We start from the raw sequence: 25,662 nt of genomic DNA, 5'->3' as shown, positions 1-25,662 counted from the left end.
GTTTATTAAAATTCTGATTACGTTGTTTTCCTATTTCCCGCCTGAAGAAAACCTGTGTTAAATTTCATCTTCCTAACGTATCGGGAAGTAAGAGAATTAGTGATGAGTCAGTCAGTGAGTGACTGAGAGCTTTCGCATTTATATATATAGAGATATATTTTTCTATATAATACAGTGTCGACCTCATGTTACTGATTCGTTTGTTTTTACACGTTTTTAGGATCATGCGCATGTTCAATCAAGTCTTGTTCAAACTGATATAATCACAGTCTGCAGTTTTCACAGGATTGCAGCGCTATGGTTTTGTCATGCACTCACCGTTTTATGTTCCCAAACATCTGTGCATGTCCCAGGAAGCGGCCAAAGTCTATGTGAAACATGTGTCCACTGGTCTTCAGCATGATGTTGTCATTGTGCCGATCACATATCCCAAGCACATAGGTGGCTACACAACATCCTGCACATGAGTAGATGAAATTCTCCACTGCCTGTGTAATCCAAACATTGCCATGGTTACCAACATCTGTCTATATCTCAGAGTGACAGGTTCTAATTGCAGTGAGATTTACACCACTACATTTCATAAACGATATGCAAAATGGGATAAAATACTGTATAACAAATGGATATGGTATATTTATTTAAAAATGTGTTTTTCTCATGCAGATTTTGTGGCTTTTGGTTTATTAACTAAAGAAATGGAGGTTATGAATCCTTTCACTGTCAGTGATGTGTGCTGCTTGTGAACCTTATGCAGTCACACCATTTTTAAGATTTAAGTTTACTTTTAACCAGCTATATATCAATTATTAGAACTCAGTTACTGAGAGAGCCTGTTAATTATAGGCTGCTACCAGAACAGAACATGCCACCTTATCATACTCATCCTCTGTGGGATTGTGCTTCTGTAGCCAGTCAGCCAGTGGTCGGTCTTTAAATGAGCCAGTTACTCCATGCTCCACCTGGATCTTCCTCAGAGTTTCTGCAGATGGGATCATCTCAACCATACCTGCAAGGAGGGAAATCAACCTGCTTACATGGATCTACACACGTGAATTGGACATATTTTCGGAGGACAAGCAATTTATATCAATACATAGCATTTACGAGACTTCAGAAAACAATTAAAAGGAATGACCTGACAATTAGAAAAAACTGGTTTGCATTGCCTTTCCTAAATTTCATTAAATGCATCAAATTGTTGATTTATTGTTGCACTAAAATAACAGTAATTTTAGTTGAAAACAAAGGGAATTAGTCATATAAATAATGTATAATATTATAGTAATGTTTAAAAACTGCACAGCACCTCAGGTCTGTAATGCAAAATACAGGTGTTCATTCCAAGTTGTTCGCTCGCTGCTATTTTTTGCAGAATTGCTAACAGGCTAAAATCTGGCAGTTCTGCGCATGCGTATGCACAGCAGGGCGCACGCGCTACGCAATTTTACACAAAATTATGCTATTTTACTCACGGGCGAACTAAGCTTTTCAATCGCTCTGCTGATCGTAGTGTGATTGACATGAAGTGGGTGTTTCTGGGCGGAAACTGGCCGTTTTCAGGGAGTGTGCTAAAAAACGCAGGCGTGCCAGGTAAAAACGCAGGAGTGGCTGGAGAAACGGGGGAGTGGCTGGCCGGACGCTGGGCGTGTTTATGACGTCAAACCAGGAACTAAACGGACTGAGGTGATCGCAATCTAGGAGTAGGTGGAGCTACTCAGAAACTGCAAGGAAATACTTAATAGCAGAATTGCTAATCTTTTGTTAGCAATTCTGCTAAGCTAAGATAAACTCCCAGAGGGCGGCGGCTTTGCCTTTGCATTTCTGCTAAAAGTAGCTAGCGAGCGGACAACTCGGAATGAGGGACACAGTTCATACAGCAGCAACAGACACTTAAGGGCCTATTTATGAAACCAGTTTGTCATAAAATTATGCAGAAACTGCAGTTTCTGCATAATTTCATGTATCCTGGCTAGGCAACAACAGCCTATTACATTTCACAGAAATATCCTGAAAAAGACTAACTATCGCTGCAGACCACAGATCCTATGGTAGTACGGATGGTGTAATGGTTAGCATTACTGCCTCACAGCACTGAGGTCATTGGTTTGATTCCCACCATGGCTCTAACTGTGCGGAGTTTGTATATTCTCCCCGTACTTGCGTGGGTTTCCTTCGGGTACTCCGGTTTCCTCCCACATTCCAAAAATATACTGATAGGTTAACTGGCTCCCAAAAAAAATTAACCCTAGCGTGAATGTGTCGGTGTGTACATGTGATAGGGAATATAGATTGTAAGCTCCACTGGGGAAGGGACTGATGTAAATGGGCAAATAATCTCTGTAAAGTGCTGCAGAATATGTGTGCGCTATATAAATAACTGGTAATAAATTTATGTCAATAGGGACTACAATCTGTATAAACATTTGGTCTCTGTCGTTTATGTCATCCTCTAACGGCATAAACCGCTTTAAGCCTATGGAGGCAATATTGCAGGAGCCTCCGTCAGATGCATTCACTTTGTCAGATTTCCCAGAGAAGTATTTAAAAAATGTGAAAGACTCCTCCAATATGAGGGGGGATGTATCTTTGCCCAGACAATAGGTACACTAGACACTGTAGTATAAGGCTTGGATATGAACAATAAAGCAACAGAAATTGGGGCGTGGCATGGGTTTGGGGAGTTTGGTTATACAGACTGAGGAGCTCTCCTGTTAAATATCTGCCAACTTATCCTGTTGTATAGACGTACTCACTGATTTCAACCCAGGGAATCGAATCGCTCACTGGCCTGCCTCTCTCCTGCTTGGAGTTCCATTTCAGGATGGCCATCAGAAGGTTAACCATTGATGGTACCACTGGTGAATAACCTTGATGGTATACAACAGTTGACAGGGGAACCATCAATGGTCTCACCCACAGATGGTCATCCCTGCTATATTACTCACCGGGCTATAGGCTAATCAGAGGTGGGTGTGCAAAGCTAAGCTTTATGTCCCGACACAGTGTTGGCGGGGTTTGTACTATCAAGAGTGGAGAACCACTGTATCTCTGTAAACCCATCAAACATTGGGTGGTCATCAATCGAGGGTCAACCCTAGTTCCACTATCTGTAGCGCCCCGTGCCTGCCCACTTCCCTCAAGCTGGTATATTGCTGGCATATTGCAGGCAGCAGTTGTCCCAGTGGTTGCTTTCCTGTTTGCAGACTGTTTGATCTAGCAGATCCTTCTCTCCTGGATGCTGGGCTGCAGTGGCTCCATAGCTGCTGATTGGTTTCTGCCTTTCCTCAGGCCTGCCTGTCTGCACTCCGGACTGTGAGGAGGTCCTCTCCTGCTGTGTCATGCACACTCTACCCAGAGCTGCCATCTTGCCTCTCCTCAGCAGTTGGCAAGGGCTATTGTGGATTTACAAAGGTTATCCTGGGACAGTTGATTGTGAGGCTAATCTGGGGCTGCTGAAGGATGTATATCCTTACCACAGCTACATCTGCGCTTTTACTTCTACTACAGTATCCTGCAGACTATCCTCAGTTTTACTGAGCCCAGCTACTGTTAGCTGTCCTGTCTCTGTCTTGTCAGTGGTGTTGCTACTACGCTGTTGGCGAACCCCTGTTGGTCAGAATAAGCAAACCAGGTCATGCTGCAGCCTCCAAGCTAGAAAAGTATACTGAGCAACATGCTGCAACCAGTGTTTCCACTTTCAAATATTCAGATTTCCTGGTCAAATTTCCTGGTTACATTTTGTATTTACAAATCTGTGGTAAGTACATAACAAGAGTGTTCGCAAAACTATAGAAAATAAAAATTCAGAATGGTTAAGGTAAGTTTATATGATTTAAAGGCATTTCAACAATCACATTTCCGTCTGGAAGCACTATACCTTAACATTATCAGAATTCCCTGTAAATGTAAATAAAAGCTGTAATTTCGGTCAGGGACAAGATTGGCAGTGCAGAAGGACCTCTTATACATGCCATGACCTACAGAAAATAAGGGAAACAGCGGGTGCGGCTGAACATCCCATCTACACTCGAGGATCTTGTGGTCTTATGCAAATTCCAAGCTCCGATGTGGCCTCTCAGATGAAAAGATGCTGGACCCGGAGGGACGGTTTTGGAGAACTCATTTTTTGTCTTGTTGATCTGCTGGAGTGTGCTAAGGGATCGGCCTTGGGGAAATTCCTGGAGGATTGGGTTGTTCAAGCATATGGCCAAGGGGCAAGTTGGGATCACGACAATCCCAATACATAGGCCGTAATCCCGACAAGCAGTGAAATGCCAACAACGGTATCCCGGCAACACAGGCATTCTCCTTCTGTGGGTGTTCATGACACCCATAGAGGGAGAACATAACCCGTACCAGCAAGAGACTTGAAATCGCTCGTCCGCTGCCGGCATACTGGTGGCCGGGATGCTGATCTCGGTATACTGACAGCCGGCATCCCGGCCGCCGGTAGATCCTACTGAATCCGGCCAAGGGACGTTCTTCTCACTCTCCTGTGGAATGGGCACATGGCTTCCATCTCTGTCAGGAGAATCTTCTTGTACTTTCATAGATATATTGCTCAATGTTCGAGATTGCGATGCTGTTCTCCTTTTAGACTGTCTTTAAGGCCTTCTCAAAGTGTTTGCTATATTTGTTAGACATTCACAATGTCGACACAATCATGTCGATATTGTTAGAATGTTGACATACTGTTTTACTTGTTAATGCTGTTTATGAAGACAGTGGTAGAAACATCCCTTGACGAAATAATCTGCACCCCTGTAGCATGTCTCCTAAACAGCAGCCTGTATGTAGTGCATTGTAGGTACCTCGCCCCCGGCCTGTGGAGAAGCAGCGGAAGATCACCATGCGCATATCTAGACCCTCTTGAATCCAGATTTTATTCATGATTCTGATCATCTGCAAGGTCAGCATGTCCTGTCTGAGGTCATCTCCACACTGGTAAAGAAAGAAAATGGTCTGTTAACAAGGTTTATTTTCACCCTTTCAGTATCACAAATAAAAAGAAACTACAAAATACTGTATCTGCAGCATAAAGCATCCCAGCAGAAAACATAACTGTACACCAAGGAGATGAACGTATCCGCAGCTATGGAGATGAACATATCCACATTTGAGGTGCATATCTTTTGTGTTTTGCATATGCTCCCAAGCATGTTCCAAGCATACATAAGTACAAGCGATGCACTTGTGATTGAAGAGGCGTGACTAGGCTGTAACTGGATGTCCCCACATAGACAAAGATCAGGGAGGGTTTATGAACGGACCTGCAGGATATGCAGAGTTGGACAGTACTGTAATACACCTGTTTTAGATGGATCTTTGCAGCAAGAATAGGGCTGCTACATATGCGCACTGATCATAATGATAGGCATCTAACATATGATTAGGGGCAGTACCTTCTAAAGATGTGTACAACTCTGTGTATGGCATATTTAGTTCTGTATATGCATTATACGGGACCAGCTGTGGCCATCTTTTGTTCCTGAGACATACAGAGACTAGAAACATAAGCTGATCGCTGCTGATGAGTCAGGCTATACACATAGCCAAGAGAATGATTCACTTGTATGGCTACCACATGAGAACTGTGTGACTGCGTTCTCCTCACATGTGACTGTAGCTCTGATGCAATGCCCTATGAAACCTTGGGATATCTGCAATGCCGATACAGTATACATGTGTTCATCCTGCAGCTAGCCCGTGCCAATGCAAGGACTTCTCTCTTCCGCGGCTCACTGCTCTCTTCCGCGGCACAGCCCGTGAACTATGGTGACGCGGTGTGACTCATAGGTCACGACCATCACACCCGCTCATCTGTTCACACACGCGCTCTCCAGCTCTCCTACTCCATGCTCTCAGTGCAGAGTGAAAACCCTGAGGTTGGGGCCAGTGTATTTTATTTATTTACGTGACTGATGTGGCGTCAGCTTGTGGCATTACCGGGGGGAGGGGCATAATGTGTGACATTACTATGGGAGACAGTGTGTGGTGAAATTAATGGGGGTCACAATGTGTGACATTACTATGGGGGATAGTTACTGGGGGGGCTCAATGTGTGACATTATTATGGGGGACCGTGTGTGGCGGAACTACTGTGGGGGGACACAATGTGTGGCATTAATATGACAGAATAAGTGTTGGAATTACTGTGGGAGGGGGGGGGGGGACACACACAATGTGTGACATTACTGTGGGTGACTGTGTGGTGGAATTACCATAACTTTGTTTTATTACAATTGGGGCCAATATGTCAGTTTTATTCCTAGGGGAGATATTATATATTAGTTGATAAAAAAATAAGATTTTAAACCGACCGGTAAATCTTTTTCTCCTAGTCCGTAGAGGATGCTGGGGACTCCGTAAGGACCATGGGGTATAGACGGGCTCCGCAGGAGACATGGCCACTCTAAAGACTTTAGATGGGTGTGCACTGGCTCCTCCCTCTATGCCCCTCCTCCAGACCTCAGTTAAAGAACTGTGCCCAGAGGAGACGGACAGTACGAGGAAAGGATTTTTGCTAATCTAAGGGCAAGATTCATACCAGCCCACACCATCCACACCGTATAGCATGGAATATACGCAACCAGTTAACAGTATGAACAAAACAGCATCAGCCATAGACTGATCTTAACTGTAACATAACCCTTATGTAAGCAATAACTATATACAAGCCTTGCAGAAATATGTCCGCACTGGGACGGGCGCCCAGCATCCTCTACGGACTAGGAGAAAAAGATTTACCGGTAGGTTTAAAATCTTATTTTCTCTTACGTCCTAGAGGATGCTGGGGACTCCGTAAGGACTATGGGGATTATACCAAAGCTCCAGACCGGGCGGGAGACTGCGGATGACTCTGCAGCACCGATTGAGCAAACACGAGGTCCTCATCAGCCAGGGTATCAAACTTGTAGAATTTTGCAAAAGTGTTTGAACCCGACCAAGTAGCTGCTCGGCACAGCTGTAATGCCGAGGTGCCTCGGACAGCCGCTCAAGAAGAGCCCACCTTCCTAGTGGAATAGGCCTTTACCGAATTTGGTAACGGCAATCCAGCTGTAGAATGAGCCTGCTGAATCGTGTTACAGATCCAGCGAGCAATAGTCTGCTTAGAAGCAGGAGCGCCAACCTTGTTCGCTGCATACAGGACAAACAGTGCCTCTGTTTTTCTAACCCGAGCCATCCTGGCTACATTAATTTTTAAGGCCCTGACTACATCAAGGGACTTGGAATCCTCTAAGTCACCTGTAGCCACAGGTACCACAATAGGTTGGTTCATATGAAACGATGAAACCACCTTAGGCAAAAATTGAGGACGAGTCCTCAACTCTGCTCTATCCACATGGAAAATCAGATAGGGGCTTTTGTGAGATAAAGCCGCCAATTCGGACACCCGCCTTGCAGATGCCAAGGCCAACAACATGACCACCTTCCAAGTGAGAAATGTTAATTCAACCGTTTGAAGAGGATCAAACCAGTGAGATTTTAGGAACTGTAACACCACGTTAAGGTCCCATGGTGCCACTGGGGGCACAAAAGGAGGCTGGATGTGCAGCACTCCCTTTACAAAAGTCTGGACTTCTGGGAGAGAAGCCAATTCCTTCTGAAAGAAAATTGATAGGGCCGAAATCTGTACCTTAATGGAGCCTAACTTTAGGCCCATATCCACTCCTGTCTGTAGAAAGTGGAGAAAACGGCCCAGAAGGAAATCTTCCGTAGGAGCATTCTTGGCTTCACACCAAGATACATACTTCCTCCAGATACGGTGATAATGTTTCGCCGTCACCTCCTTCCTAGCCTTTATCAGAGTAGGGATGACTTCCTCCGGAATACCTTTCCCAGCTAGGATTTGGTGTTCAACCGCCATGCCGTCAAACATAACCGCGGTAAGTCTTGGAACACGCAGGGCCCCTGCTGCAACAGGTCCTCCCTGAGAGGAAGAGGCCACGGATCTTCTGTGAGCATTTCCTGAAGATCTGAATACCAGGCCCTTCGAGGCCAATCTGGAACAATGAGTATTGTCTGCACTCTTTTTCGTCTTATGATTCTCAATATTTTTGAGATGAGCGGACGAGGAGGGAACACATAGACCGACTGAAACACCCATGGTGTCACCAGGGCGTCCACCGCTACTGCCTGAGGGTCCCTTGACCTGGCACAATACCTCCGAAGCTTCTTGTTGAGGCGTGACGCCATCATGTCTATTTGAGGAAGTCCCCAATGACTTGTTATCTCTGCAAAAACTTCTTGATGAAGTCCCCACTCTCCTGGATGGAGATCGTGTCTGCTGAGGAAGTCTGCTTCCCAGTTGTCCACTCCCGGAATGAAGACAGCTGACAGAGCGCTTATGTGATTTTCCGCCCAGCGAAGAATCCTGGTGGCTTCCGCCATTGCCACTCTGCTTCTTGTCCCGCCTTGGCGGTTTACATGAGCCACGGCTGTGACGTTGTCTGATTGAATCAGAACCGGTAGGACGCGAAGAAGAATCTCCGCTTGTCGTAGGCCGTTGTATATGGCCCTCAATTCCAGTACGTTGATGTGTAGACAAGCCTCCTGGCTTGACCATAGTCCCTGAAAATTTCTTCTTTGTGTGACTGCTCGCATCCGTGGTCATCAGAACCCAGTCTTGAATACCGAACCTGCGACCCTCGAGAAGGTGAGCACTGTGCAGCCACCACAGGAGAGACACCCTGGCCCTGGGGGACAGGCTTATTTTCTGATGTATTTGTAGATGGGGCCCCGACCACTTGTCCAGAAGGTCCCACTGAAAAGTCCTCGCATGGAACCTGCCGAAGGGGATGGCCTCGTAGGCCGCCACCATTTTTCCCAGTACTCGAGTGCATTGATGGACTGACACTCTTTTTGGTTTTAGCAGGTCCCTGACCATGTTCTGGAGTTCCTGGGCTTTTTCCACTGGGAGAAAAAACCCTCTTCTGTTCCGTGTCCAGAATCATGCCTAAGAAAGATAGCCGAGTCGTTGGAATCAACTGTGACTTTGGTAGATTTAGAATCCAGCCGTGCTGCTGCAGCACTCTCAAGGAGAGCGACACGCTTTTCAGCAATTGATCTCTCGATCTCGCTTTTATCAGGAGATCGTCCGAGTACGGGATAATTGCGACTCCCTGCCTGCGCAGAAGCACCATCATTTCCGCCATTACCTTGGTGAAAATCCTCGGGGCCGTGGAAAGCCCAAACGGCAACGTCTGAAACTGGTAATGACAGGCCTGTACAGCGAATCTCAGGTACGCCTGATGAGGAGGATATATGGGGACATGAAGGTATGCATCCTTTATGTCTAGTGACACCATAAAATCCCCCCCTTCCAGGCTGGAGATAACTGCCCGAAGCGATTCCATCTTGAATTTGAACTTTTTCAAGTACAGGTTTAGGGATTTTAGATTCAGAATGGGTCTGACCGAGCCATCCGGTTTCGGGACCACAAACAGGGTTGAATAGTACCCTTTCCCTGTTGGACCAGGGGAACCTTGATAATCACTTGCTGTTGATACAGCTTTTGAATTGCAGCTAAAACTATTTCCCTCTCTGGGGGAGAAGCTGGCAAAGCCGACTTGAAAAATCGGCGAGGAGGCACCTCTTCGAATTCCAGTTTGTAGCCTTGGGATATAATTTCCATCGCCCAAGGATACACGTCTGACAGAACCCAGACCTGGCTGAAGAGTCGAAGATGTGCCCCCACCGGCGCAGACTCCCTCAGTGGAGCCCCAGCGTCATGCGGTGGATTTAGTAGAAGCCGGGGAGGACTTCTGCTCCTGGGAACTAGCCGTAGCAGGCATTCTTTTCCCTCTACCCTTACCTCTGGCGAGGAAGGAAGAGCCCCGACCTCTTCTGGACTTATGCGACCGAAAGGACTGCATCTGATATTGTGGTGTTTTCTTTTGCTGTGGGGGAACATAAGGCAAAAAAAGAAGAAGATTTACCCGCGGTAGCCGTGGAAACCAGGTCCGCGAGACCCTCCCCAAATAAGACCTCACCCTTGTAAGGTAAAACTTCCATATGTCTCTTTGAGTCGGCATCACCCGTCCACTGGCGGGTCCACAGGGCTCGCCTAGCAGAAATAGCCATGGCGTTGGCTCTTGAACCTAACAGTTCAACGTCTCTCGCAGCGTCTCTCATATATAAGGCTGCGTCTTTAATGTGACCCAAGGTCAATAAAATGCTATCCCTATCTAGGGTGTCAATGTCAGATGACAATTTATCTGCCCATGCTGCTACTGCACTACATACCCATGCCGACGCTACTGCCGGTCTGAGCAAGGCACCCGTATGTGTATAAATTGATTTTAAAGTAGTTTCCTGTCTGTGATCAGCAGGATCCTTGAGGGCTGCCGTGTCCGGACATGGTAGCGCCACCTTTTTGGACAAGCGCGTTAAAGCCTTGTCCACCCTGGGCGAGGATTCCCACCGTAACCTGTCCTGCGCGGGGAAAGGGTACGCCATAAGAATTCTCTTGGGAATCTGCAGTTTCTTGTCTGGAGTTTCCCAAGCCTTTTCAAATAAAGCGTTCAGCTCATGAGACGGGGGAAAGGTTACCTCAGGTTTCTTTTCCTTAAACATGCATACCCTCGTGACAGGGACAGAGGGGTCATCTGTGATATGCAAAACATCTTTTATAGCAATAATCATATAATGAATACTTTTGGCTACCCTTGGGTGTAACCTTGCATCATCGTAGTCGACACTGGAGTCATAATCCGTGTCGGTATCAGTGTCTGCTACGTGGGACAGGGGACGTTTTTGAGACCCTGAAGAGCCCTGTGACACAGCCATAGCCATGGATTGACTCCCTGTTTCTTCCCTGGACTCTGCTTTGTCCAATCTCTTATGTAATAAAGACACATTTGCATTTAATACATTCCACATATCCAACCAATCAGGTGTCGGCGTCGCCGACGGAGACACCACAATCATCTGCTCTACCTCCTCCTTAGATGAGCCTTCCGCTTCAGACATGCCGACACACACGTACCGACACCCCCACACACTCAGGGTTATATATCTGTATGGAGACAGTCCCCCGATAAGGCCCTTTGGAGAGACAGAGAGAGAGTATGCCAGCACACACCCAGCGCCACCGGACACTGGAATAAAATCCCAGTCAGTACAGCGCTTTTATATATATATATATATATACACATTTATATATATAATAATACACTCACTGCGCCAAATAAATGTGCCCCCCCCCTTTTTTGTGCCCTCTGTACTTGTGTTCAGCAGGGGAGAGTCCGGGGAGCCAGCTTCTCTGCAGCGTGCTGTGGAGAAAATGGCGCTGGTTAGTGCTGGAGGATCAAGCTCCGCCCCCTCAACGGCGGGCTTCGGTCCCGCTCAAATCTTTTTACTGGCGGGGGTTTCTGTAATATACTGCCTCCGCAGTATATATATATCTATGCCAGTGTACCTAGAAGTTTATGATTGCTGCCCAGGGCGCCCCCCCCTGCGCCCTGCACCCATACAGTGCCGTCAGTGTGTGTAAATGTGGGAGCAATGGCACGCAGCGTTACCGCTGCGCGGTACCTCAGTGAAGATCAGAAGTCTTCTGCCGCCTTTGAAGTCTTCTTTCTTCTTATACCCGGCTTCTATCTTCCGGCTCTGTGAGGAGGACGGCGGCGCGGCTCCGGGACGAACAACGAGGGTGAGACCTGTGTTCCAAACCTCTGGAGCTAATGGTGTCCAGTAGCCTAAGAAGCAGAGCCTATCATTTAAGTAAGTCTGCTTCTCTCCCCTCAGTCCCACGATGCAGGGAGCCTGTTGCCAGCAGTGCTCCCTGAAAATAAAAAACCTAACAAAAGTCTTTTTCAGAGAAACTCAGTAGAGCTCCCCTGCAGTGCATCCAGTCTCCTCTGGGCACAGGATCTAACTGAGGTCTGGAGGAGGGGCATAGAGGGAGGAGCCAGTGCACACCCATCTAAAGTCTTTAGAGTGCCCATGTCTCCTGCGGAGCCTGTCTATACCACATGGTCCTTACGGAGTCCCCAGCATCCTCTAGGACGTAAGAGAAAAATTGACGGTGTGCCTTGGCAATTTTAAAATCTCGTTTAGTGTGCCACAAGTTTAAAAAGGTTGACAACCACTGAACTAGAAAAATAAAAGACAAAGCTACCATGCTAACACGCAAGTAACATGTGGGAGCTATTTAATGCAGAGTGATTAGTGGAGCTTTTCACATCCAAAGTGCATGATCACTATCTCGTTCTGCTTTCTACAGTCTTGCTCCTACAGCCATTGTGGAAATACTTGCTCCAGCTGGTCTGAATGCCAGAGATACTTGCTCCAGCTGGTCTGAATGCCAGAGAGACCGGAAGTCTATGCTTGGGTTTTGTTGAACAACTTCCAGTATAATGTATGGGGGGCTCCTAGGACTCCTGCCAATAATCTAAAACAATTAAAAAGACAGAAAAAACCCATACCTACTTTTTAAATTAAGCTTTAATTGAACAAAACAGTCACTGTGGTGCTGGTGGTTTCGGTGGGAATGCGGGCAGCCTTAAGGTACTACAAACTGATCAAGTGCCATTCATACTAAGCATCTAACAATTCTAGTAGTGTCTGCACCCTCTTTTTATAGCAGACAGATATTCTTTATCACATAACATAATGTTACAAAACAGCTTTGCAGGTAACCTTGACCACAATAAGGAAGCAGAAATATATATAATTTGCATTCCAAACATTCTAATATGAAACTGTAGAAGTGGAAAACGGCTGCACCTTCAGGGTTCTCACATATTTAACCTAAAGCATCACTTGAGACTTTCTATTATCTTATTACATTGCTGTGAGGAAGGAACTCAAGTCAGAAAATATGCGCATATTTCACATTGCTGAAGGCTAGAACACAATGTACAATGGTTGGAATCCCAATGAATGTTTGTAGTAAACTACGGGTAGGCAAACTGTGGCATACCAGCTGCTGTGACACTACACATCCCAGCATGTTTTGTTAATGCATGTTAAAACTGTGGGGGTGATTCAGACCTGATCGATGGGCTGTTAAATTTGCTGTCCTGCGTTCAGATAGTCGCCGCCCAAGCGGAGTGTTTATTCGCCATGCATGTGTGCGCCGATCTGCAAAAATCCCTCAGTCAGCCACTGTGTGCAGTCTCTACGCAGCCCAGGACTTACTACTACAGTGCGATCAGAACAGGCTGATTGGGCCCAGAGCTGACATCACACACCCTCCCTGAAAGCGCTTGGGCACCCCTGCGTTTTCCCAGACACTCCAAGAAAACGGTTACCACCCACAAACGGCCTCTTCCTGTCAATCAGCATGCGAATGGCTGTGCGATCGAAATTTTCGCACCAGCCTGTTACTGTTCGGCAATACCTCTATGCCGAAGCATGTGCGCATTGCGGTGCATACGCATGCGCAGTCTATCGATAATTGCCTGCTGTGCGAAAATGCACAGCAGCGATCAGGTCTGAACGGGCCCTGTGACAAGGCATGTTGGGGTGTGTGGTTCCACAGTAGCTGGAGTACCACAGGTTGCCTGATTGTAAAAATACAAATTAAAATGCTTTTTAAAGGTAACACAGCATTTGTTTTTACCATCCAAGCTTACCTGTAAGGGCATTGCTAGGCCCTGAAACCCAGAACCTGAGTCTCAGCACCTAGCTCAAAAATAGGATTTTAATATCTACCGGTAAATCCTTTTTTCTTAGTCCGTAGAGGATGCTGGGGACTCCAAAAGGACCATGGGGTATAGACGGGATCCGCAGGAGACATGGGCACCTTAAGACCTTAAATGAGTGTGAACTGGCTCCTCCCTCTATGCCCCTCCTCCAGACCTCAGTTATAGGAACTGTGCCCAGGGAGACGGACATTTCGAGGAAAAGGATTTTTGTTAACTAAGGGTGAGACACATACCAGCTCACACCACAACATACCGTACAACATGGCTTTTAAGAAAATACCAGTTAACAGCATGAACCAAAATCAGCAACAGGCTGAACATAACCGAAACACAACCTTTGTGTAACAAAAACAATGACTATCAACAAGTACTGCAAATAAAGTCCGCACTGGGACGGGCGCCCAGCATCCAGACCAGAAAAGGATTTTCCGGTAGGTATTAAAATCCTATTTTCTCCTACGTCCTAGAGGATGCTGGGGACTTCAAAAGGATCGGGCGGGAGAGTGCGAACGACTCTGTAGCACCGATTGAGCAAACAGGAGGTCCTCATCAGCCAGACACATATTTTCTCCAAATACGGTGATAATGCTACGCCGTTACTTCCTTTCTAGCTTTAAGCAGAGTGGGGATGACTTCACCAGGAATACCATTTCACGCTAGGATTTGGCGTTCAACCGCCACGCCGTCAAACGCAACCGCGGTAAGTCTTGGAACACACACGGCCCTTGCTGTAACAGGTCCTCTCTTAGAGGAAGAAGCCAGGGATCTCCTATGAGTAATTCCTGAAGACCCGGATTCCAGGCCCTCCGTGGCCAATCTGGAACCACGAGTATCGGCCTGAACCCTTGTTCTTCTTATGATCCTTAACACCTTTGGAATGAGTGGAAGTGGAGGGAACACATATACCGACTGAAACACCCACGGTGTCACCAGGGCGTCCACTGCACTGGCTTGAGGGTCCCTTGACCTGGAACAATATCTCTGAAGCTTCTTGTTGAGGCGAGACGCCATCATGTCTATTTGAGGAATTCCCCAATGACTTGTCACTTCTGCAAAGACCTCTGGATGAAGACCCCACTTTCCTGGATGGAGATCGTGTCTGCTGAGGAAGTCTGCTTCCCAGTTGTCCACGCCCGGAATGAAGACCGCTGACAGAGCGCTTGCATGTTTTTCTGCCCAGCGGAGAACATTTGTGGCCATCGCCGCTCTGCTCTTCGTTCCACCCTGGCAGTTTATGTACGCAACTGCTGTTATGTTGTCCGACTGAATCAGGACGGGCAGACCGCGAAGAAGATGTTCCGCTTGCAGAAGGCCGTTGTAAATGGCCCTTTATTACAGAATGTTTATGTGCAGACAAGCTTCCTGGCTTGACCGTTTTCCCTGGAAATTTTCCCTCTGTGTGACTGCTCCCCAGCCTGGGAGACTTGCATCCGTGGTCACCAGGACCCAATCCTGGATCCCGAACCTGCGTCCCTCTAGGAGGTGAGAACTTTGGAGCCACCACAGGAGAGATACTCTGGTCCTGGAAGATAGGCTTATTTTCCGGTGCATGTGTAGGGGAGACCCGGACAACTTGTCCAACAGGTCCCACTGAAACACCCTGGCATGGAACCTGCCAAACGGAATGGCCTTGTAGGCTGCCACCATCTTCCCCAGCACCCGAGTGCATTGATGAATCGACACTCTTGCCGGTTTCAGAATCTCCTTGACCATGTTCTGGATTTCCAGAGCTTTTTCCACTGGGAGAAACACTCTCTGCAATTCCGTGTCCAGGATCATGCCCAAGAATGACAGCCGTGTTGTCGGAACCAACTGTGACTTTGGCAAATTTAGGAGCCAACCATGTTGTTGCAGGACTGTCCGGGAGAGCGCAACGTTTCTTAGTAACTGCTCCTTTGATCTCACCTTTATCAGGAGATCGTCCAAGTACGGGATAATTGTGACACCCTGCTTGCGCAGGAGCACCATTATTTCCGCCATTACTTTGGTGAAAACCCTCGGAGCCGTGGAAAGACCAAACGGCAACGTCTGAAATTGGTAATGACAATCCTGAACAGCAAACCTCAGGTAAGCTTGATGTGGAGGATATATTGGGACATGTAAGTAGGCATCTTTTATGTCGACTGACGCCATAAAATCCCCCCCTTTCAGACTGGAGATCACTGCTCGGAGAGATTCCATCTTGAATTTGAATCTTTTCAGATATAAATTGAGGGATTTTAAGTTCAGAATCGGTCTGACCGAGCCATCCGGCTTTGGGACCACGAACAGGCTCGAATAAAAGCCTTCTCTCTGTTGTGACGGGGGCGCCGTGACAATGACTTGATGTTGACACAGCTTTTGTATCGCAGCGCACACTACTTCCCTTTCCGAAAGAGAAACTGGCAAAGCTTATTTGAAAAATCGGTGGGGGGGCATGTCTTGAAACTCCAGCTTGTACCCTTGGAACACTATTTCTAACACCCAAGGATCCAGGCCCGAATGAACCCAGACCTGACTGAAGAGTCGGAGACGTGCCCCCACCGGTGCGGACTCCTGTCGAGGAGCCCCAGAGTCATGCGGTGGACTTAGCAGAAGCCGGGGAGGACTTCTGCTCTTGGGAACCTGCCACAGCAGGTGACCTTTTCCCCTTTCCTCTACCCTTAGAGGCAAGGAAGGACGACCCTCTTCCTTTTTTGTATTTATTGGGCCGAAAGGACTGCATCTGATAGTGGGGCGTCTTTTTCTATTGTGCAGGGACATAAGGTAGAAATGATGACTTACCCGCGGTAGCCGTAGATACCAGGTCAGCGAGGCCGTCACCAAATAAGACACCACCTTTATACGGGAGAGACTCCATAGCTCTCTTAGAGTCGGCATCAGCATTCCATTGATGAATCCATAGAGCTCTCCTGGCCGAGACTGCAATGGCATTGGCCCTTGATTCCAACAGGCCAATATCCCTCGCCGCATCCTTCAGGTAGGCTGCAGCGTCCCTGATATAACCGAGATTCAAAAGAATGCTTTCCCTATCCAGGGTATCTATGTCAGATACCAAGTTATCTGCCCACTTTCCAATAGCGCTACTCACCCATGCCGACGCAACGGCAGGTCTGAGCAGTGTACCCGTAGTGACATAAATGGATTTTAGGGTAGATTCCTGCTTACGATCCGCAGGGTCCTTTAGGGCAGCCGTGTCAGGAGGCGGAAGCGCCACCTTTTTGGACAGACGTGACAGAGCTTTGTCCACATTGGGGGTTGACTCCCACTTATCCCTGTCCTCAGAGGGGAATGGATACGCCATCAGAATTCTTTTGGGAATCTGTAACTTTTTGTCAGGAGTTTCCCAAGCTTTTTCAAAAAGAGTGTTCAGCTCATGAGAGAGGGGAAACGTTACCTCCGGTTTTTTCCCTTTAAACAAACAGACCCTTGTATCAGGAATAGCAGGGACTTCTGTGATATTCAATACGTCTTTAATTGCCACAATCATGTACTGAATACTCTTAGCCAGTTTAGGATTCAATCTGGCCTCACTATAATCGACACTGGAATCAGAGTCTGTGTCGGTATCTGTATCTGTTAACTGGGTAAATGAACGCTTTTGTTACCCCGAGGGGGCCTGGACCTGAGACAAGGCGTCCTCCATGGATTTTCTCCATGTTTTGGTCTGAGAATCAGATTTATCCAGCCTTTTAGTCAGTAACGCCACATTTGCATTCAACATACTGAACATATCTACCCAATCAGCCGTCGGCCGTGCCGACAGGGTCACTCCCAGCGCTTTTTCTGCCCCCACTCCAACTTCCTCCGGGGAGGAACACTCAGCCTCAGCCATGTCGACACACACGTACCGACACGCACAATCACACTGGCTATAGGGGACAGACCCACAGGAAAGCCTGTTAGAGAAACACTGAGGGAGTTTACCAGCTCACAACCCAGCGCCTATCCCGGTATTGAGACCTTATATACACTGCCTCAGACCGTTTAGCGCTTTTCAGATGATAATAATAGCACCACTTACTGTGCCCCCCACCCCCACCCCCCCGTTTTGCACCCTGTTACTTGCACAGAAGTGTGGAGGTAAGGGCCAGCCTGCAGCTCCTGTGAAGAGAAAATGGCGCTGGTTAGAGCTGTGAGGGCTAAGCCACGCCCCCTCACCGGCGCGCTTCAGTCCCGCTCAAATTCAAATTTATTATACTGGCGGGGGCTATATTTAGTGCCTAGTCACTTCAAATATATCTTTGGCCAGTGCTCACTCCAGTATTCATGCTGCCCAGGGCGCCCCCCCCCTCCGCGCCCTGCTAGTGCCGCCGTCTGTGTGTAGGAGCATGGCGCGCAGCGCGACCGCTGCGCGGTACCTCAATACTGAAGTCTTCTGCCGTCACTGAAGTCTTCGTATCTTCGTAATACTCACCCGGCTTCTTTCTTCTGGCTCTGTGAGGGGGGTGACGGCGCGGCTCCGGGAACGAGCAGCTAGGCGCACCAAGTGATTGGACCCTCTGGAGATAATGGTGTCCACTAGCCTAAGAAGCAGAGCCTTTGAACTCACAGAAGTAGGTCTGCTTCTCTCCCCTCAGTCCCATGGTGCAGGGAGCCTGTTGCCAGCAGTGCTCCCTGAACATAAAAAACCTAACAAAAGTCTTTTTACAGAGAAACTCAGGAGAGCTCCCCTGTGAGTGTCCAGTCTCTCTGGGCACAGAATCTGAGATCTGGAGGAGGGGCATAGAGGGAGGAGCCAGTTCACACCCATTTAAAGTCTTACGGTGCCCATGTCTCCTGCGGATCCCGTCTATACCCAATGGTCCTTACGGAGTCCCCAGCATCTTCTAGGACGTAGGAGAAAACTACATTTTATAGTATCCCAGATCTCTATAAATGTTTGCAGGGCCGAAACAAATACGCATGTGAGGAAGCTGGTTATGGAGCTTTATTTTGGAACCCAGTAACAACTATCTCCCTATTTCTACATCCAAAACACACTACTAGTGAACCTTGTATACTTCTGTAAAAGTCTTTTGGAATACATAGCTCAGAAACCAAGAAAGACACCACATTCAGTTGCAAATGTTCCGATGCAAAATGCCGGGCAAGATATTGGGGCTTCTCTTTACAAAAGAAACCATAAAGATCAAGTATTTACCATAAGTTTTATTATTGATATTTTTATAATCTATATTTAAAAGTTTATCAGCCATTTAATGAACCGATAAAGTGGACTCCAAATTATGGATCGTTTGTGTCACATTGTTTAAAATACCTACAGTACTTCTTAAAATGAAATAATTTTAATGGAGGGAGAATACCTTAAAAATGATAGGGATGTTCTCTCCAAGTGGGTCCACATTCTGGAACGTAAGCTTTAGAGGTACAGCATTTGAGTTGAAATGAGAGCAGCCCTGGGAATACAAATACATGATTATTTATGGTACAGTACTAGTTTTTGCAGTAAAATACAGATGAATCACTATTTAGGCCGCTATCCTGTAAGCCCCGTAAGCTAGCACTTATTGGGGATTCTGCTTCCCAGCAGAATCCCCAATCACCAGCCCCTGGAGACCCATTATCGGACCCAAACACATGGGTCCGTGATGTTATCATGGGTCCCATGTGTTATCAGCCGATAACAGGTGAGTTACCGCACTGTAAAAACGGGCTGCAATTGGGTAGCACGATGGAATTATCCGGCTAAAAAGTCCGTTATTACTGTGCGGTAACTCACCTGTTATCGGCTGATAACACATTGGACCCATGATAACATCGCAGAGCCATGTGTTTGGGTCCGATAACGGGTCTCAAGGCCTTAGAGGGAACAATTATTATCTATTATCATTAGCTAAACGCTGCCATTATCATGTACAGTACATTCTGAGTCAGAGCATTCCTAGCTTGTCTCACGTGTTGTCTTCCTCTAAGTATTCTGGTCTCACAGTATGGAGTCAGTATGTCGAAATTAACAATGTTGATAGTTATTATGTCAACATGGTTAAAATGTTGATACCATAAATGTTGACACTGTCAAAATTTTTACATTACTGTTAGGGATAAACTCAACTGTAAAACAGTGCCGACATTCTGGCCATGTTGACATTTCATCAGTGCCGACATGCTAAATGTCAGCATATTCATCTCGACATTACGAATATTGACCTAACATCCCTAACCCAGAATCACACCCTCCTCTGTTAGACTATATCACCACCAGTTAATACATTATCTCACACATGTTATAATAAATGAGAATTTTAAAATTGCATGCAACATGCAATAGAATTAATAGCTATAACCCTCAGATGGTGATTAAGAGTAGTCCAAATACTGGCGTCCCAGTATGTTAGTATTGTAAATTTGTAGCTCCCGCAATATACTTTTCACAGTCTCAATTTTTATAGATAACTGAAGAAAGGTGCAGCTTATACTTAGTGCTCCCGTGCTGGTTCCTGTGTTAATGTGCAGTCAGGATCCTTTATAGAAGTGAAATACACATGGAGCAGAGGTATATCATTCAGTTACTTCTTAAATAACCGCAGATAACTGTCGCTTTTCCAAAAGTAATTGTTGGTTTAAAGGTAATTAGCTCTGTTTATAGACAGTCAGTCTAGCCGCCGTCAGAGTGGCTCCTGGTAGCAGGTGTTAGGCCCCACAGCGGGGGTTAAACGGAACTCACCCGACCAATGTTGGAGAGACGTGCTGCAAGGATAGGTCCAGCGTGCGGCAGATGACTGCGGTTGAAGCTGTTACGGCTATACTGAGCCGGCTGTGCTGAGCCGTGGACTGTGTTTGTGCGGCGGCTATCACCAACTAGAGAGCGTAGCGGAAGTGGGCGTCAACGCGTTTAGTCTCCTAGCAACCGGAGACTTCCTCAAGACGATTCGTCTTGAGGAAGTCTCCGGTTGCTAGGAGACGAAACGCGTTGATGCCCACTTTCCGCTACGCTCTCTAGTTGGTGATAGCCGCCGCACAAACACAGTCCACGGCTCAGTATAGCCGTAACAGCTTCAACCGCAGTCATCTGCCGCACGCTGGACCTATCTTTGCAGCACGTCTCTCCAACATTGGTCGGGTGAGTTCCGTTTGACCCCCGCTGTGGGGCCTAACACCTGCTACCAGGAGCCACTCTGACGGCGGCTAGACTGACTGTCTATAAACAGAGCTAATTACCTTTAAACCAACAATTACTTTTGGAAAAGCGACAGTTATCTGCGGTTATTTAAGAAGTAACTGAATGATATACCTCTGCTCCATGTGTATTTCACTTCTATAAAGGATCCTGACTGCACATTAACACAGGAACCAGCACGGGAGCACTAAGTATAAGCTGCACCTTTCTTCAGTTATCTATAAAAATTGAGACTGTGAAAAGTATATTGCGGGAGCTACAAATTTACAATACTAACATACTGGGACGCCAGTATTTGGACTACTCTAAATCACCATCTGAGGGTTATAGCTATTAATTCTATTGCATGTTGCACGCAATTTTAAAATTCTCATTTATTATAACATGTGTGAGATAATGTATTAATTGTTTGTTTAACTGTGTGTCATAAATGTTTTAAGAGATACTACATAAACTACTCCATATTATATCCAAGCCTCACTGAGTCAATCTTTCTCCTGTGTCAGACTGCACATTTATATTTTAGATACATTGTTTCAAGCGCAGAGTATTCTTTCTTCTCTTATAGTTTCTAATTGTTGCAACCTGGCAAGTTGTTTTTACTCAGCTGCTGAATCAATTTCTCTTTTTAACAAGTAATATTCCAGCAAAGCGCCGATTATCACAATTGGGTACTTTCTGTACCGATTTGTGATTCATGTTTCTATATCACCACCAGTGAATACAATGTTGGAGGTGCGCAACCACATTCTGGTAACAATATGTGGGCAGTGCTTAGTTGTGTAATGATAGTTTATGTAGTTATCCAACAACAATTTATGCAGGTAAATAAATAAAACAGACACTAGTAGAAATAGACAGCATTGATTGATATTTCTGGGATCGTTTTGTGGTTGCATTTCAAATAAAATATTGTAATGTGACAATGCTGCATTATTCTGAACATCTACCATGTGTAAGTTTTTTTGCCAGCTATTCAGTTTACTATTAATGGGAGTTGAAGGATACACATTTGCAGAAAGTTATTGAGGATTCTCAGTGTTAATCATGTGACCACTGGCAGAAGCCCACTAAGCCGCAGGATCAACACCTGTGCTTGGAAACAGAAATAGCGTAGGAAACACATACCTGTGGAACAATACCTTTCACAAGGAGGCTGGGGCTCAGCGGGAGGCGGCATGATCCATTCAGAGCAAAGAACTGCTTGACATCCTCTAATCCATTTTTCAGAATATCCTGTACAAGTGAACCACCACTACATGTTACTTACATACAAAATAATAAGATTAGTTGTAAGATACTCAGGCATGTGAAAAGCAGGGCTTTCTATTTGTGTGTTGCTGGTTTTTATGCTCTCACCCAACTACTGACACATAAACTAGATAACATTGGCACCTGTCAAGGGGTACACTCAGTTCTTGAAGTTGATGTGTTGGAAGCAGCAAAATGAGTAAGAATAAGGATCTCAGCGACTTTGACAAGGGATAAATGGTAATGGAAGGTCTTGTGGGGTGTTCCTGGTATGGTGCAGTGGTAAGTACCTACTAAAAGTGGTACAAAGTAGGACAACTGGTGAACCAGCGACAGGGTCATGGGCGCCCAAGGCTCACTGATGCGCAGAATGCTGCATATAGCGCTACTTAGCTGCAGAGTACTCAGAGTGCCCATGCTGACCCCTGTCCACTGCTGAAAACACCTACAATAAGCAAGTGTATCAAAACTGGACCATGCAGCAATGGAAGAAGGAGGCCTGGTCTGTTGAATCAAGTTTTCTTTTACATGATGTGGATGGCCGGGAGCAAGTGCTTTGTTTACCTGAGGAAGAGATGGCACCAGGATGGGAAGAAGGAAAGCTGGCAGAGGCAGTATGATGCTCTGGGCAATATTCTGCTGGGAACCCTTGGTTCCTGGCATTCATGGGAATGTTACTTTGACATGTACGACCAGCCTAAACATTGCTGCAGACCAAGTATTTCCCTTCATGGCAATGGTATTCTCTTATGGCAGAGACCTCTTTCAGCAGGACCATGCACTCTGATACACTGCAAACTTAAAGGATCTACTAACGTCTTGGTGTCAGATACCAAAGTACACCTTCAGAGGTCTTGTGGGGTCAATGCCACGATGAGTCAGAGCTGTTTTGGTGGCATGAAGGATACAGACACAATATTAGACAGGTGGTTTTAATGTTATGGCTGATATCTTTATGTAGTAATGTTGTAGCTCAACCTTTCCCATAGTCTGTTTCTCGCTCTTTATGGCCGTAATGCAGGGCTGGACAGGAATGCAACTTGTACTTTTGTATTCTAGCAACTTGCTCTTACATCTAGTCTGTCTATAGATATCTATATTTACTCCCTCTACAATAGTGTTTCCCAAACTCTGCCATTACAGTCCAGGTTTTAAGGCTATCCATGCTTGAGCACAGGTGACAATTAATATCTCAGTCAATTTGTTTTAACTATCATGGATATCCTTAAAACCTGCACTGTAATGGCAGAGTTTGGGAAACTCTTCTCTACAACACTGTTTTGCCTTTTTAAAAGTTCTGGCCTCCCTCAACCCCTAGTTTCCACCCTCCAGCTCCAACTAAGTCATTTGTTTCCATTACTGTGACCTTTTAGCCATCAGTTCCCGCTGTTTTGAAGTCTAAAGTCATAAATGAAAACTTTTAGAAGACTCAAAATTTGTTGATGGGGACTGAAGTAACAAGTAACATTGAAGACTACATTGGGAGAGGAGTAAATTAGATCTAGCACCTAATAAGATGGCTGCTGCAGCTAGTGCTAAATCTGTTCCTTCATTTGCTATAGACCTCCCATGGCAGAGATTTCAATTTGCCCACAGAAGGAAGCACGTAAGGTAAACAGCAGGGTTGTAAATGATGGACACAGCCACCTAACTGTCCCCAGAGCGGAGTATGGTGGACAGTAACTAGAAATAAGTAAACTCTTAAAGTGACCAACCCTTTTTAAATTATATTTGTCCTTCAACCTTCTTATAGCTTCAAATCTGTCCAGTTTCCATAAAACATAGGCATTCATACCTAAGCTATTTCAAATAATAAATCTACTTTGCATTTCATAAGTGACAGGAGTATGTGTAATATCATATGGTAGTCTGTCTATAGAACTCGAGTCCTGACACACTTACTGGTCTGGCTGACGGAGCTCCCTCTCTGACCTTCTGAGCCAACTTAGTTAATGTGTTCACCAGCCAGCACTGACGATCAAACTCCTCTCTCAGGCCTTTCCCGCAACAGCAAAGGAGTGCAGCAAGCAGGTACTGATAGCGGATGCTGAACTGAGAATCCTTCAGACAATCCTTCAGCAGCCTGTGTGGAACAACATAACACTAGATTTCATACAGATATTTATACACACATATACGCATACATACAAATACATTACAGCCATACACACGCAGACACACGCTAAACCTCACCAGAAGAAGTAGTGTGTGATCCTTAGGTCGCAGATGGCTCTTTTCAGTAGGAACCTGACAAGTGGGCTATCCAGGTAACATTCATATTTCAACGCCTGATTAGGAAAGCAGCAGAAGAGATACCTAGATATTAAATATATGCAATGCACTGTTTTCGTCTTGATGCAATAATGTTGCACTGATGTGTGCAGGACAGATATAGCGTTAGGAGGGCGGGGGTGCATACTAATACACACATAATATAAAGTGTAAATATAAAGCTGCTCTGTTAGGAACTGATAGAGAGTTGAACCTACATCCATTTGTAGAGCGTATCTTGTATGAATTCACTCTGTGCATCCTCCGAAAATGGGAGATGCTGATTTGACTCACATCTACACTTACAGCCAAAGTGTGACAGGACACTCTCACAAGGGCAAAGCTGAGTGAGAGCGTGATTATACAAATGCAGGTGATCAAGAATTGGACATAAGCCATATTATACGGTTTTGCAGGCATGTCTGCCTAGTCTTTTGTACTTAGTAAATAGGGACATATGCGCATTGATGAATAGTTGTAAACTAGATGCATCACCTATATGCAAAGCACGTCTTAGGGGTGTGGTATTATATGTTGACAGTCATAATGTCGACACGTTAGAATGTGGACATATAATCCCTGCTAGCCCAGCAGTTACTTACCTGCTCCTGGCACCTGCAGTGGCTCCAGCGCAGCTTCAGCATCAGCATCTTGGTAGTCATGTGACCATCACTTCCGGGTCAGACCGTTTTGGTCAGTATTCCTTCTCTATCCCTAACCCTTACCCATAGCCCTCCCTCTAGTGCCTAACCCTAACCCTTTCACGCACAGCCTAATCCCCCCCCTTCCACAGCCTAACCCGAATCTCCCCCTGCGACCTAACCTAAATGACAACATTCTAACAATGTCGACATGTTGCTTGTCAACATTTTAAAAATGTAAACATCATAAGTGTCATCATTATTACTACCAACATTGACTACATCCCCTTTTATCTATTGCAGGAGCAGCACTGATCCCTGGTCATTTCTTTCTAGCTCCCCTTCAATCTCTTCAGGTGCACTATAGTTAATACTAATTCTGTATGAAACATTTTAGCCTAATAAAAAGACCATCAGGTAAAGTTCAGACCAATTAAATAAATAAAAAAATTATAAATAAACAAAAAAACAAAAAAAGACTGTGAACCCAATGAATAATTCACAGTGGATGCACACTAATGATCGCTTTGGCTTTGCACGAATGCACCTCAACAGCTGGCCCAGCCCAGTTCAAGGGATGCACATACCTTCCACTCTTAGGAGATGACACCGCTAACTGGCAGCACAAATGTCAACTCAAAGTCCAACCTGCTAATACCCCCACACTGAATCAAAGTCTTGTCATTTATTGCTAGCACAAGTGCCGGCATTCGCACTAGGCAAACCTAGGAAGCATCTAGGAGAC

The 25,662-nt window shown here is 45.9% G+C and overlaps 1 protein-coding gene across 1 annotated transcript in view; it reads right to left on the bottom strand.

Moving 5' to 3' along the window:
* Positions 1–25,662, bottom strand: part of PIK3C2B (phosphatidylinositol-4-phosphate 3-kinase catalytic subunit type 2 beta) — a 257,575-nt gene that overhangs the window by 57,402 nt on the left and 174,511 nt on the right. Inside the window, exons 19-25 of the mRNA XM_063955240.1 lie at positions 24,199–24,293; positions 23,908–24,088; positions 21,883–21,990; positions 18,941–19,033; positions 4,815–4,944; positions 873–1,009; positions 319–488 (exon numbers count right to left, since the gene is read on the bottom strand). Coding sequence (XP_063811310.1) covers positions 319–488; positions 873–1,009; positions 4,815–4,944; positions 18,941–19,033; positions 21,883–21,990; positions 23,908–24,088; positions 24,199–24,293 — 914 coding nt within the window. The remainder of the gene's footprint in view (positions 1–318; positions 489–872; positions 1,010–4,814; positions 4,945–18,940; positions 19,034–21,882; positions 21,991–23,907; positions 24,089–24,198; positions 24,294–25,662) is intronic.

The sequence above is a fragment of the Pseudophryne corroboree genome, chromosome 2 (assembly GCF_028390025.1).
Source record: "Pseudophryne corroboree isolate aPseCor3 chromosome 2, aPseCor3.hap2, whole genome shotgun sequence".
In the NCBI taxonomy this organism is placed as follows: Eukaryota; Metazoa; Chordata; class Amphibia; order Anura; family Myobatrachidae; genus Pseudophryne; species Pseudophryne corroboree.
This window is presented reverse-complemented; position numbering and strand designations above follow the sequence as displayed.